Source organism: Oryzias latipes, chromosome 22, assembly GCF_002234675.1.
Source record: "Oryzias latipes chromosome 22, ASM223467v1".
NCBI lineage: Eukaryota > Metazoa > Chordata > Actinopteri > Beloniformes > Adrianichthyidae > Oryzias > Oryzias latipes.
In genome coordinates this window covers 11,367,267-11,382,392 of record NC_019880.2, presented here as the reverse complement: position 1 = coordinate 11,382,392, position 15,126 = coordinate 11,367,267, and the positions used below count along the sequence as shown (strand labels likewise).

The following is a 15,126-nucleotide window of genomic DNA, read 5'->3' as shown; positions in this document are numbered from 1 at the left end:
TGTACAGATATTTAATTTACAATTAACTATCAAGAAACACAAGGGGTCTGGAAAACTTCACCTGCACTGTTCAGGACCCAGATATTTATCTGTGAGTCACACTGGTTGAAGCTTTGACTAAAGATGTCCCGGATTGATTTTAGGTCAGTGAATCGAACCAATATCGACTATGAATCATATTTTCAACCACAAATTAAGATATGAATTGAATTATTGCTGCAAAGGAATCATTACACCCCTACGTTTCATGCATGTATCATGCATGTATCATACATACATACATGTATGTATCATGCAGTGATTTGTTACTGTTACTGTTACTGTTACTCTGACTGTGGATGGTTCTTGTCAATTTCTACTGGAAGCTCCTAACATCCCAATATCTTGGTTTATCATGACAAAACCTGGTCATTCTAGTTTAGCTACGTCATTATGAATATTATCTATTTAGTTCAGTTGTGTCATTATCAATGTTCCTGGCATCAGAGTAAAAGACGAGCACTTATAATAATTGAGATCAATAGAGAAAGTTCTGGTGACCCGAGGGCTCAGTTTTGCTCCTGCTGCCTTTTTTAAACACACACTAGCATGCATGTTTTACCGGTATGTTTTAACGTGCCGGCGCCTTAAAACCCGGTACATCTTTTGTATGTGTCAAATACCGAAAAATCACCCATAACTGAGACTGCGCCCTATAACCCAGTGGGGCGCACTGGGTTATATGGTCGTGAAAATACGGTAACCTAACAAATACCACACAACATTCTTACCACACCCATGACATTCCATTTTCAACAAGCCTCAAGGGAACTGCAAGACCTGTGTTCCTCCTGAAGTACTACTTGATCCGGCAGCCTCTTTCCATGACCTTCCAAGAGCCTGGACAACCCAAAAACTTGCAGCACCTGCAGGTTGCATGTGACTACACCTTTAGTGTCTAGCCCAAGGTTAATTCAACATATGACTGGCATAGACCAAACTACCAAACTATGAGTGGGAAACAATTTTAAGATTCAACCATCCAGACAGCTAAGGAAAGCCATTAAAAATCTCACAAACTAATGGATGATCTTTATTTAAGTCTTTCCTGTCTTCTTGTTCTTGTGTTCGGATGTATCCCAATACTCCCCTCCCAAAAGTTCTGTAAAACATTGTCAAAGATTCCTAGCTTTCTGAAGACTATTGTAAGTATACTGTCCTAACTCTTTTAGGTGAAATTTGCAAAAATATGTAGTTTGTGTAGTTATAAAAAAAACTATGATTATTACTAACTAAAAAAGTTTGTATATCCAAATATCCTTTACCTTGTTCCCTAGCTTTGGAACCTTTTTTAGCACTATTCCAAAGAGACACATTTTTTAAGGATTTTAGTGGATTTCAGAGGGGCATTTCTCCAGTTTATTTCTTCATCCTAAAGAAAAATAAACTATTTATTGTCAACATTTTGGCAGTGACTGAGCTTTTTCCACATCTCGCCCCCTGTAGTCACTCACGTCTCATGCTTGCTGCAGCCTTCAACAATCCAGTTACACCCTTTCACCCTCCCACATGAAATGATTTCCTTATAAAGCAATGCATTGATGTCCAGGAAAGAGCTCATTTCACGCTGAAGCTTTTGCTATTTTAAACACAAATCTTTCAGGTGTACTTTTAACACCGAGCTACTCTAAAGATCCCTCTTTTGGCAGGTTTAGTTTTGGGAAAACTTTAAAGTCTCTTATTGTTGGGTTTCTTGTGTCTCTTGCTTTCTTGGGTTATGGTGACTTGAGCAAACATGGATCGTTTTCTTGTTTGCAAGGAAGGTCAGCGGGGCTCTTCTTTGGGCATCTTACCAAGTCGACTTCACATAAAAATCTCTTTAGTTGGAGAACCTTAACGTAATCAAAGTATGAAAGGAAAACTATGTTGTCATAAAAAAAATAATTTGGCCATATTTTACTCTTTTGATAAGAATTACTCAGGGGCTGAATGTCAAACAAGGCAGACTGTGTCAATTAAAAACCACATTTTTTACTGGTACTTTATCGGGGGGTGTTGTCTTTCCATTTAATTGATAACATTTTTTTCAAATATAATTTTTGGTTAAACTCCCAATGTCGTCATGACTGTCTATCTGTTTTAGTCTTGCCTGTTGGACTTCTTGTCATGTCTTTGTCTCAAAGAGGCTGCTGCCTTGAACAATAGTCACTGTAAATTTAGCTGAATATAACAGACCAGCTTTTGTTGTGAACGTTCCTTGCATGTGTGCCTTTTTCTTCCAAACGAAAAATCAAAGTTCTTTTGGTGTCATGCCCTATTCATTATAAAAAACTGAGCTTGAAAACTGCATATGATTTCTTCCTACAAGTCATGCAGAAGAGATGACCTACGTACTTTGGGCTATATCTGTCCCCCCCCCCTCTCTGTCCCTCTCATTAATCACACAGGATGCATGGATAATGGATGGTCCTCATGGTGTTTGTAGTCCTTAACTGCCTACAGCCAGACAGATCTATTCACATGACCTATATACAATGTTGAGCGGCTGTGTTTGCAGACATGCATCGCTTAGCTTGACAGAAAACAAACACAGACTTACAGCATAATTGTTTAAAACCCCTTTGAAATCATCATCCCGGCACGAAGCCCTAATCAGTTTGGTGTCAGAATTGGTCTTTTTTTCTTCTTCGTAAAAGCAGATTTAAAAAAAAAAAAGAAATGGTATCAGATTTGAGTTATTACTGTTTTTAGAAACAGTCCCTGCAGTAATATAATCAGATGCAGTAATAGCAATAAAATCTTATTTAAAATGACAGTGTTTTGGGGGGGTTGACGTCACAAAAAAGTATCAACCTTCTGTCACATCAGCTGAGCATCTTTTTTTTCCCGTATAGTGCTTCTCTACAACCATATAGCTAGTGTTTGTAATCAGATCCAGAGGTTTTTATTGTATTTCCCCAAGGGATTCACCCAATCTCACTACTGACTGCACTAAAGCTGCTTTGCTGAGCCTTTTATTTTAGACTTTGTGAGGTGAAACAGGGTCTCAGACATCCACTCCAGCACAGCTTTACTCTGACCTGTCAGACTCTGTTACTTAAAGCCCATCCAAAGCAATATTATGAAATTTGAATTTCTTTTCACAATTTCAGCTTTGTTCCACTTAAGTCTGTGTTTTACAACAATAGATTAATCAAAAGTAGAAGGTGGACCACTTCAATTATAGCTCACCTCTTTCAAATGTGGGTAAGAGCCCGCCAAACTCCACAAGTGCCATATTCTTAATCATTTGTGTTTTTGTGTGCAGGTTAACTTTGTTGCATGTCAGCTGTTTGCCCTCCTGATGGCCATGTGGTTTCGGATCTACCTCCATCCCAGTAAGACCAGCCCATTTATCAGACATGTAGTGGCAACTCTGTTGGGCTTCTATCTGGCTCTGTTCTGCTTTGGCTGGTGAGTCAGCGCTTTTTAAATGTATTCATTTTTATTACAGATTTCACTTCCCTCATGAAAATCTTACACCCTTTTGTCCTTCTCCTCCAAAGCTTAGCTTTGTAACTCTTTGTTTGTATCATTTTGTTTGGGATTTATAACATACCATCACTTCTCAGCTGCTTCAGTAATTGGCACACTAAAAGTTATATAACATTAAAGACGTGTTATGTAATGAGGTGCTACTTCTCCTTAAGCTATTTTACGATTCTCCTGAGTGTTTTTTTTTATACACGAAAGGAAATTTACTCTAACAGTAAAATGTTCACAACCTTTATAGCTTCATTGTTTTTTTCAGAGATCATGTGAAAATCCTTTTTATTATCATTATCAACAGCCTTGTGAACGGTTGAATATCATCCAGACATGGACTCCTGGGGCTTGCTTTGCTTCTCACCCTTTTCCTCTCTCATCCTCCATCAACTCTGCTTCATTCATCCCTACCCAAAGCACTATAGTATATTGGCTTGTAACTGATATCCAATTAGAGTAAATTTGCTGGGTAATAAACAGCCCGTCCTGCCTCTCGAAGTGCAGCTGCTGGGCAGTCATACGAAGAATTATCTGGTCCTGACAGTGACGCTTCGCAAAGCATCCTTTACTATTTATATTTACAAGCAGATTTATGGATGTTGGAAAAGTAATGAGAACCAGAACCAAAAGGGACCATCTATAGGTTTCACCTGCTACCACACGGGTGCATAATGCCGTCTTCAAGAAGACCTTTAAAACTAAAATCCACTAAGCAGATATTTAAGGTTGTATTCAGGCTGGACACAATTGGTTTGCTTGAAGTGAACCAGATTTCGTTTCCCCCAATAATCCGGAAAAATTGTTTTTTAGTGTGAATACACCCCAGCGGGCCCTGGTTCCTGGACCAGGAACTGCTCTCCAACCCATCTTTCTGACCCATTGAAAACCAAGTTTTGGTTCGCTCTGAGATTCCTTTCGGAACGGAGTATCTGAACCAAATGATTTAAACAGAATAGGAATATAGCAACTGATGAGCCACGGACAAATTGTTACAACAAGCATTGCTTTGTATTTGTCCGCTGCTATCATTTTGATAATGTTAGATAACATTATCATGTTATCATGTTAATATAGTTTTTTTTCTCAACTACTCTACAACATTTGATGAGGTCTATTGTGCTTTTCGGTTGCACACACTTCAGCTTCCTTACTTTTTAGTGGGCAGTTCCCCCCTTTTTTAAATTGAAATCACCTGTCCACCCCGCTTTCTCCCATGGTTTCTTCCAGCCTCGGATGCCCTTGTTCTCTTTGTTGACTTTCTGCTAACGCAGTGTGGCATCTCTGATCTCCTGGAGGGCCTGACGTCGGAAAGATCACACACAGAGAGCCTTCTGTTGCACACTGCTGCTGCTGCTGCTGTTAAACCGTTCATGTGTGTGTCCATGTGTATGTGCTTCACAAGAAGAATGAGAGATGGCTATAAATGGCAGCATTTGATTAACAGGCACGCGTTAATTTACAGCTGTGGTGTGATATTACTGCAGCTCGAAGGCGAGCTAATTAATCAAGGAGGTCTTGTGTTGATGGTTTTGGTCTAGGTGGTGATGACAGATGTCAGGCCTCGCTTTGTTTTTCCAATTCCTGTATTTGCAGAAAAAAATGAGAAGACTTTGAGTAAAAGACCCTAAAGGATTCCTGTTTTCTACAGGTATTCCCTCCATTTCCTGGTGCAGAGTGGGCTGTCGTACGGTGTGATGATCTTTGCTGGTCTGGAGCACATGCACAAGTAAGACTTACATTTTTTATGTTCTTTTTTGTAGTAGTGTTACATATTATTGACCTCTGAGCTCTGGAAGGAGGCCATTAAACCAAAAAATTAGAAAATCAGCACGAACCTGTGTTGTTTTTTTGAGACATAGTTTCTGCAGAGTGGCTGTAGTTTTTTAGAAAAAAAATGGAGTAGCTAATTTTAAGTTTTTCTATCTCCTTGTGTGTTTTCATTGAAGGGACGTCAATTTTCCTGATTTATTTATATTTTATTTTATATTTGCTTGTCTTTAATAACCACCCAGAAGCTAAATTATGTTCCCTTCTAGGGTGTGGAGGGTCTGTAACCCTTGTGCTATCCTAGGCACTTTACCATTGGGAATTGGGGAGTTGGGTCATCTAGACCCACTAGACAGTGCTTTGAACCTTTTTTCTTCAATGTTTTGTGATCTTCACTGGTGTCCATGGATTACATGAAATCTTTCCACCTTTATCCACCTTTGTCATGGTAGGAATAACACGTCAATGTAAGGGTGGGGTCATCTAAGATAGCACAAGGGTTAAATAAGTATTTAAACATCTCTTAGTATATTTTTGTAGTCTTCTTTTCATAATTCAAAGGTGTGCATAGGTATTTTCATGAACAGATATGAAATCATACTTTGATATTAGTGACAAAATACTGATGTTGAATTTTGCCAGTATTATTCAACTTTTCTTTTAACAATTTACCCTTTGCAAATGAAATTTTTATATTAGGGTTGCATTATTCAAACAGCACAATATACCTGCAGAAGCTATTTAAGATATTTTAGGCGACAAAAACACTTTAGTAAAATAAGAAAAATAAAAAATAATAATAATAATAATAATAATAATGCAAAATATTTAGTCAAACTATTTAAAAAATGATAAAAAAATAATCTATTGAAACAATTTATTTGTTTAATTATTACTTTATTTGATCCTTCATTGTTGGAGTTGTTGAAGGGCAGAACTAATGGGTTTCATCCAGAAAATGTGGAATGATAAAAATCTACAAAATGTATTTTGAAACTGTTATTTTAGTAGATAGAATCTAATTTATTTATTTTATTTATTGAAGTACCCTCCGTGGATGCCAATAGGTATCCTCAGGGTCACATGTTCAATGAGAACAGCTAAGACTTTTTTGTGGTCTGAGTGACACATCCTCTTCCCTCAGGTCATCATTAGTCTAAAAATACACACTTATTCTCACATTAAGGCTGATTCTTCAGCCAGGACAAACGCAGGTGTGTGCACCCCCCCCCCCCCCCCCCCCCCCCGACTCCTCAGGGAAGGCCTACCCAAAAATAGCAGTCGACACAAGCCCGATCACAGCTGCTACTGCAGACAAAGAGCTCAGATCTGACGGAAAATGTCAATTTCTGACGGAAACTCTGAGTAGCTCCGTGTCATTTTTGTCCCCCTCCAGCATTTCATTTCATGTTTGTGGGAAGTCTAACCAAAAAAATAAAAGGTAATCCATAACACCTGCGCTGCTTCAAAGGTAAGGTTTACCCAGCCCACTGACGGAGAGGCAGCTTGGGGGCAGAGAGACATGACATGAACTTGTTTCCTGAGGCTGTTGAACCCGCTGGCATGGCTCTTTGCATAACAAATGAGTTACTATCACTACAAGGGGTTAAGATTTAATCGTGTCTGTGTGCTTTGTCCCCGGGGAGCGTACATGCTGATCCAGCATTTGGCCTTTGGCCTTTGACCTCAGACCTCACCACAATGGTGCCCCCTGATCCCCCTCATTTTTATTTCTCCTCTCATTTGCACCAACCTTGTTAATTGTGTCCTGTTAGTGCAGCCTTTTTCTTTCCTTCTTGCTTTTCCCTCAGCTATTTGGAAAGTATTTGTGGAGTCCTTTCAGGGAAACGAAGGCGCGTTCCGACTTCTTGGAGCTGCAAAAAGCATCTCATGTCGTTGTGTCGAGTACCCAGAGGCTCCTTGTCCACTGGAAGGCATCATGTTTCACCTCATTCACTCCGTGTCACTTTAAAAGCTCATCTTTTGCATGTGTTAAGTCGGCTGGGAACGTTCTAGATGCCTCCCATCTCTCCAAACTGAGCACAGATAAACAGATGGATGTCAAAAGAAAAGAAGCTGCAAAAATTAGGAATTCTTTTTTTTCCATCAAACTTTTTATAGTGGTTCTAATAGAAAACAAGTGCTCAAAAAGTAATTTTTTTTAAGGAAAATATTTTTTCGGTCAGTTTTTATGTAAATATTTCATATTTTAAACTTAAAATTAGTCATTAAAAGTCTCATATGCTTATTTTCTGTTTTTAAAGGAAACGTTTGCCTAACAGCTAAGTAAAATAATGTTTAGAAATTATTACGGTAGATTGTTTTTTTTTTATGGTAACAGTAAAGCAAACGTTACTGAAAAAAGGGCTTCTAGTTAATGTTTTACTTCCCCAATTATCCTTTAATTTTCACTTACATCACATAGAAATACTTCATGACTCCAGGATTTCAAATGGTCCAAACTATTTAGCCACCAATTAAAAGACTGTTTGCAAAAGCGTTACAAAATAAAATGATTGCTGGTAAAAAATAAAAAGTCATTCTCTGATCCACAAAATAAAAATAACCTTTAAATGACCGACCCAGCTGTAAACTCCATAACCCTAATATTGTCTCTCTGATAATTGTGTCATTGGTAAGAATTGAACTTGATCAAACAGGTTTGAAAAAGTTTCCTCCTTTTGGGGTGAATTTTTTTCCTATAACGGGAGGAATCAAAGCACCAAAACATTGGTGACTTTACAAAATAATATCAGTTCTGTTGTTTTTTAAAATTCAAAATTCAATCAAATATTCAGAAAGAGTATTTTTCTTATTTCTTATGTTTTAAGCCGTTTTGACTATCTTTGGCTCTAAACGCCCAGAATTAGTCTGTTTAATCGATTCATCTACTTTGTTTTATAATAGATCATTTGAATTGACACATAGTAAATAACAGTCATAATTTATGATGCCTCATTATCCTTAAAGGACCGCGAGTGAAATCATTGACTTCATAAGTTAATTTTTTTTAAGCATTTTAATTAGAAAATGTGTTTTTCTTTTACTAAGCATTGATGGACTGAATCATATTTACTGTAACATTAATCTCAGAGACAGCAGTTGACCTCATGACCTCATTATTGCACACAATAATGTGCTATTTAGATCTAATTAACCATAATTTGACTTTTTCTTCCAATTTCAACTGACATTAACAGCGTTTTATTGTCAAACCATGAATGAAAGAGGAACTGTTCAAATAAATACAAGGCAAGCGGGGTGTCATACTTCATTTAAAGGGTTGATTCCCTCCGTATAACTTAAAGGAAGCTCTTTCAGGACATTTTAGACTCAGGGATTTATAAAATCTGTAAATTTTGCAGAACATTAATGAGACAGGGCCATGATACTGATCAGGAAAGCTCGCCTCGTAATCTCTGTTTTAGTTCATAAAGGTGTCTGACAGGATTGAGGCCAGGCCTCTGTGTGAGTCAGGCAAGTTCCTCTGCAATAAATGCATCCAGCCTCGTCTTTATGGCCCCCAGCTTTGTGCTCGGGAGCTCACTCATCTTACAGTAGAATAGAATAAAAGCTTTCTGTGAAGTGGAAAGCTTTTTCTTATCCGGTGAACATAGAAAGGCTGTCCCTAATGAAAGGTAAACAGCCTTAAAATATTATCCTCGCACTTGCAAAAGTCATCATTTGTGCGGAGGAGCTAGGCACGTGATGTTCTCTCATATTTTGGTTGCCAAGTAAGGTATTATGATTTTTTTTTCCTTTGGAACAGAGTGGACTAATATGTTTTATTCCTCTCTGTTGGTCAGACATGCAGCTCCCCAACCATAAAAGCCCATACCATGACACTCCTGCTGCAGTGTTTGTGTTTCCCCAAAGAGTTTGAGAAAACTGCGACCACTGGTTTGTAGACTTCAGCTGACCAAAGAGGAGAATTGACCCTTTGAGACAGGAAGCGAGGAAATTTTTGCACACTATCCATGCATCCATTTTCTAAACCCGCATAATTCTTTTCGGGATCACAGGGTTGCTGGAGCCTATCCCAGTTGCTGCTGGGCTAAAGGAGGGTACACCCTGGATGGTTTGCCGGTCCGTCCCAGGGCCATGCAACCACGCACACTCACAATCACAACTAGGGACAATATAAAGTGACCAATTGACCTACAAGGATTCTTTTTTGGACTGTGAGTGCAAACCACCACACTACCATACAGCCAACAGTGTGAGTCAGATCACAGAGAGTTTGGAAAAAGTTGTCACGTCAGTTAACAGGTGTAGTGAGGAAGTGTGTGTGTGGTTTCCTGACAGGTTGGTCCCCTCTCGATAGTGCAGCATAAAAGTAGATCAAAACAAATGAAGGTGGGAACTTTTTTTATGTGCCATTGTTTTGCATTGGGTTTTTTCTTAAATTGTTTGTTAGAAGTTAACAAGTTTCCCGTTCTTAAAAAAAAAAATAAAAAAATCAAGGTTGTAGACTGGTAGGTTTGCCTGTAGATTTCTCCTTCATGATGAATTTTCAAACGGTTGGCTCTTCAGTGAATCAAAAAGGACACTACCCATCCGTCACTACCTAATCCAAATTCCCTAAAAAGTTCAACCATCTCAAACTTCCAACGTTTGTTCAAAGAACCCACGTTTTGTACGTAGAGACCAAAAACAGTTATAGAAACCTGCATATAGATACGTGAACGCAGGAGTTCTGAATGTGGAAGCCTAAAATGTGCATATACCTTCCTGTGTTTACAAGTGTTTTTAACTGAAAGTGGTTGCTGAATGCGTGTTGCAGAGGCCGATGCGAATGTAGCTCAAGACTTTTTCACTCAGAAACATAACGGGATCTTGGATTTGAGATAAAACTGTTAAACGCTCCAAATAGTCCCTGTTACTGTCTGATTCTGTGTTGTTTTGGATCTGACTGACTGTATAGATCAAATCTTTCTTTGTTGAATACAGTGTGTTCTCAGAATTGAGGAGTTTCTTTGTGTGCTTCCTTCATTGGCGACTTGCTCTTACTCGAGTGCTGTATTCTTTCTTGGAGTACAGTTGTCTTATTGTTTAAAGCTGGGGGGGGTTGCTGTCCTGCTAGCTGTTTTTCAACTTGGGCTGACTCTGCAACAGCTTTGTACCGCAGAATCCATCGCCGCGCTTTCCTCCGCCTCCTATTTGGAGGTTTTGTAATCCCTACTTACAGTTAAACATTATCGGAGCCCCCTTTGACCGGTTCTTCTTTTTTTTCTTTTACTTGCTGAGTCTGCTTCTTTTAACCCAACGCTTAGAGAAGGCTGCTTGGCCTTTGCGAGGAAAATAAAAGAATGCTTATATTATGTATGTGAAGGTGCCCTCTGTGAAGAGCTTTGTAAAATGTGGTGCGTTTGTCCCTTTAACCATTTTTTTTTATAGCTTTGAATTTTACACAGCCTCCATGTTTCTCTGTCTGTGCAGATACTGCTTCATTGTGACGCTTGGCTATCTGATCGTGTGTCAGATCACACGAGTCTACGTTTTTGACTATGGGATGTACTCTGCAGATTTTACAGGGTAAGCTACTCTAAACAGCACAAAATCTATTTTTTTATGTTTGTTTGTTTTTTCTTGAAGGAAAAAAATCTCTATTTTTGAAAAAATGTCAGGGACTCTGTTTCTCCCCCCCCCCCCCCACTCCTCCAGACTCTCCGACAATGCAGACAGCCTGCGCTCCCAGCAGGGTGGGGGCGGCTAGTTGCTAAGCAACCTAATGCAAACCCATACTGCCTCTGACCGCTGCCGTTGGCCATCCCTTTGTTTTGCTTGAGATTGTCGAACTTAGAATATCAGCACAGGCTTTGTCTTTAGAGAAGTTATTATGACATAAAATATTCTTTCATTTTAATATTCAGTTTGAGAAATTGGACGTCAAATTAGAAGATTTAGTCTGCCTCCTAAATGATAAATCCTGATATATCCTATAATAGATCCTGTTACTACTACTAATAATGGATTAGATTTATCTGCGCTTTTCCAGATGCTTTAAGCGCTTATTATGTGTCCATTATTCATTCACCCCTAAATGTTGATAATTCCTAAAAAAATATGACAAGTTTATTTATTCAATTTGCATTTTGGGGAAAAAAATCCAACTACCGGTAAGTGTTTTTAGTTAATTTGTCTCAGAAATTTTATATTTTTACGTGTATTTAAATAAACAGACATAGAAAAAAAAGCCATAAATATATATATGCATAACATAAAATTGTAAGGACAAAAGTCAACATTTTACAAGAATGAAACTGTAATTTATTGATTTAGAAAGCCGTATTTTTATAAGGTAAAAGTCAAAATAAAATTTTCATTTCATGAAGATAAAGTTACCTTACAAAAATGAAAGCGGATTGAGTGAGATTCCTGAGCAGCACGATCTCCTGCAAGATAAAATCAACAGGTTATGCTCAATTGTCATTTTAAAAAGCTTAAACTAACAGTTTAAAACACAACTTTTTCATTATAAAATAACTTTTGAAACATAATTGTACAACGTTTTTCTCATTATTTTACGACCTTATTCTTGCAAAAATTTTCTATTTTTTCTGATAATTTTACAAATGTATTTTCTTATATTTATTTTATTTGATTTATTTTATTTGATCCTGTTGTTAATTCCTATAAAAATATGACATTTATTCATTTATATTGCAATTTTGAGAAAATCATTGATTAAAATAAAATGTGTTGAAATTTAGGGATTAAACTTCCCCAAAAAAGGTGTTTACAGGGATTTAAATTAAAATTAAAAGATTTTACACTGTTTAAAGGTATTTAAATTAAAATCAAAAGGTATTACAGTGTTAACAAGTATTCAAATAATGGATTATTAGGGCTACCATTAAAAGATTTGAATAACGTCATAAAATTGAAAGAAAAAGTCAACATTGTGTGAGAATAAAGCTGTAATTTCATGAAAATAAAGCTACATTTACAAAAATGCAAAGCTTATTCAGCGAGATTCTTGTCGTGCATCTTGAATTAAACCGGTTCTGTTGGATTGTCTTTGTTTAAACATTTTAGAAGCTAAATGTAGCGTTTGACTTACAAAAAGATAGACTTTTATTCTAATTTTCTCTTTTTTGTTTCTCATAATTATATAAATTTATTCTTGTATGTTTATGTTTTCATTTTATTTGATCCTGTTGTCAATTACTATATAGATATCTCAAATTATTTAAATTGAATTTTGGGGAAAAAATATCCAATTAAAAAGTGTTTCATTATTAAATTTTCCTAAAAAAACTATTTTTAACAGTATGTAAATAAAACAGTGTAATATGGTTTAAGAGTTTCAATAAAATTGAGGGATTTTATACTTAAATGCATCAATTTAGAGGAAGTAGAGCATTAAGGGTTCGTAATCTGGTTCCCCATGAGGATCTAAATTTTTCATCTAGTCCTTTGGCAGCCCTGATTCACTTTCTCCTGATAATTTACCATTTTCTGCCTCTTCTGGACTGCTTAACCCCAAAACTTTGGCCAAGCTAAGCAAACTTTTAACTCCTGAAGAGAAGATTGCACACAATTCCAAAAGGCAGCCTGTCAAGAAGTGACTTCTCTCTTTAATCCCAGATTTTCCTCAATTCAAAGAGTCTCCGCCCCCTGTGCCTTAAATCTACCCTCATTTTTAGCGCTGCTGCCAGCAGTTTCTAGGTAGAAATGGAATCAGAAACCTGCTGATGTGAGCGCCGACAGAGAGGCTGCACACAAACCTACATTTGGGTCAAAACAGGCAAAAGCAGAATCCGGAACATATATTTCAGTCTTATGTTTTATGCATATCCTGCTGTGACAGGCAAGAACTTGATGAATTCAGGATGAAGAGGCCTCGCTGCAGGAAAGTGAGAGGGGCAGAACTTTGTTGAAAAGGAGGAAATCTTAACAGGAAAAAGCCCATAACTGTAAGGATATGGCTGCAGCTTTGGCTTTTCCAAATATTGGATTTATTTTCCCATTATATCTATTAGTGGAATAACAAAACTAAGAATAAGAACCAGTGGCGGAGCTATAACGTTTTTTTTCGGGGGCAAAAGAATTCGGAAGGGTTACAAAAAGTGAGAACAGCAGAGTGCAAATGAAAGGATAAAAAAAATGTATTTCAGAGGTTTTATCACTTTTATAAATATTAAAAGTGCAGTTCTTTTTGCTGAGATGCTGTTGCTAATGTAAAGCAGTCTTAAAAAAAAATCATCATCAAGAAATAAACCAAACTCTACTTATACTTTAGTTAATGATCACTGTATTTAATTTAGCAAATGTGATTTAAGTGACATTTTTGTTTTGTTTTCTGTCTTTTTAATCTATGCATTTCATCATTTCTGAAATGAGTTTGATAAATATGTGTAAATTCTTTATTTGCTTTGACTACAATGCTTGAAATAAATGAATAAATCAAAATCAAATCAAATGTTGAAATCTTCAAAGCCCAAATGGGCCGGCACACACAATAGTGTAGAAAATAATTTATGGGGCTCAAGATTTAAATAAAAAATAATGCTTTTGTTGTTTTTATAATGCTTAAAGAAGCTTTACTGATGATTTGTTCAGTTTATCAATGACAATAATAATAATAACTACAAAATGGGGGGGGGCAAAGCTTTTTACATGGGAGGGGGCAGCTGCCCCCCTTGGCTTCCCCGGTAGCTCCGCCCCTGCTAAGGACTAAATGTTAGTAAAATGGGAAGATAGCTGCAAAAATTAGATATAAAATAGATTTGTACAAGCTTAGCAAATCAATTTAAAAATGTGTGATGGAAATCCATTCAATAATTTCTGGAAAATATTTTGATGTGGTTTAAACTTTCTGCATATTTTTTTCTCGTTATTCTCCGTCAGACCCATGATGGTTATAACACAGAAGATCACCAGCATGGCGTTTGAAATCCATGACGGTAAGACAAATGTGTGTGTGTGTGTGAGCATCCTCCTGGGGACTTAGGTGTCGGATGTTTCAGAACAGAAAAAAACACTTACCGGTAGATTCTCTTGTGAGTTTCAAAGCAGACAAGTGGACCACAAGTAGAGCATGAGCAATATTGATTAAAAAGGCACGTCATCTTTTCAACCATCCTTCTTTTCATTAATTTTTCATCTGATAAATGCAAAATTGATTAAACCGAAGTGCAAAAAGCTATTTTAAACATTTGAAATGTTCAAAATAACAGTTTAAAACTCAAATTTACCAAAAATAAAAGTACATAAATGGATTTGTTATTAGTACTTTGTTATCCAAATATATTTTGTTTCCTGTTTGAAAAAAGACCTTTCTATTCTCAAAATATTAGGAGTCAGATTACCGATTAAAAATTGAATCGGATTAAAACTGTCAAAGATTAGGTGTGGATGTAAACATTGTCTTTCTTCATCAGGTTTGCAACAAGAGAATACTAGTGTTTTTTTTCAAACATATATAATGAATAGTCACCAAAAGTCCTAATATTTATTATTTTAGTCAGGAATTTTTAATGCACAAAAAAGTGTATAGGTGCCGATCTTTGCGTTTCATGAGCGCCCCTCTATGGGTTCTGCTTTTGCACCTAATCAAGCCAACGATCACCCATCGACCTCACCTTTGAGATGAGAGGGAGTGCTATTTGTCCGGGATTTATGTTTCTGGACTCTGAAAAGTCAAATTAAGCCACTACAGAGCAGGAGGGGCCTCTCATTGGTTTTTGAATCCGAGGTCAGGCTTGAACATCCGATGATGTGTCATCAGAAGCTTTATAGGGGGGTACAGTACAGTTATTGATGTTCCTGTGTGTCTGCATGTCTTTGGTACTTTAATAAGCATTTTCTCTTTTATTTTGAAAGGAAACTTCCAGCATTTTCAGCACAGTT

The 15,126-nt window shown here is 37.0% G+C and overlaps 1 protein-coding gene across 2 annotated transcripts in view; it reads left to right on the top strand.

The window, feature by feature from the left end:
* The window catches only part of mboat2 (membrane bound O-acyltransferase domain containing 2), a 48,447-nt gene that overhangs the window by 22,705 nt on the left and 10,616 nt on the right, over positions 1-15,126 (top strand). Inside the window, exons 2-5 of one of the 2 annotated variants that reach the window (XM_004082258.4) lie at positions 3,287-3,432; positions 5,153-5,230; positions 10,711-10,806; positions 14,125-14,180. In XM_004082258.4, coding sequence (XP_004082306.1) covers positions 3,287-3,432; positions 5,153-5,230; positions 10,711-10,806; positions 14,125-14,180 — 376 coding nt within the window. The remainder of the gene's footprint in view (positions 1-3,286; positions 3,433-5,152; positions 5,231-10,710; positions 10,807-14,124; positions 14,181-15,126) is intronic. The other variant, XM_020713458.1, reaches the window with a different exon arrangement.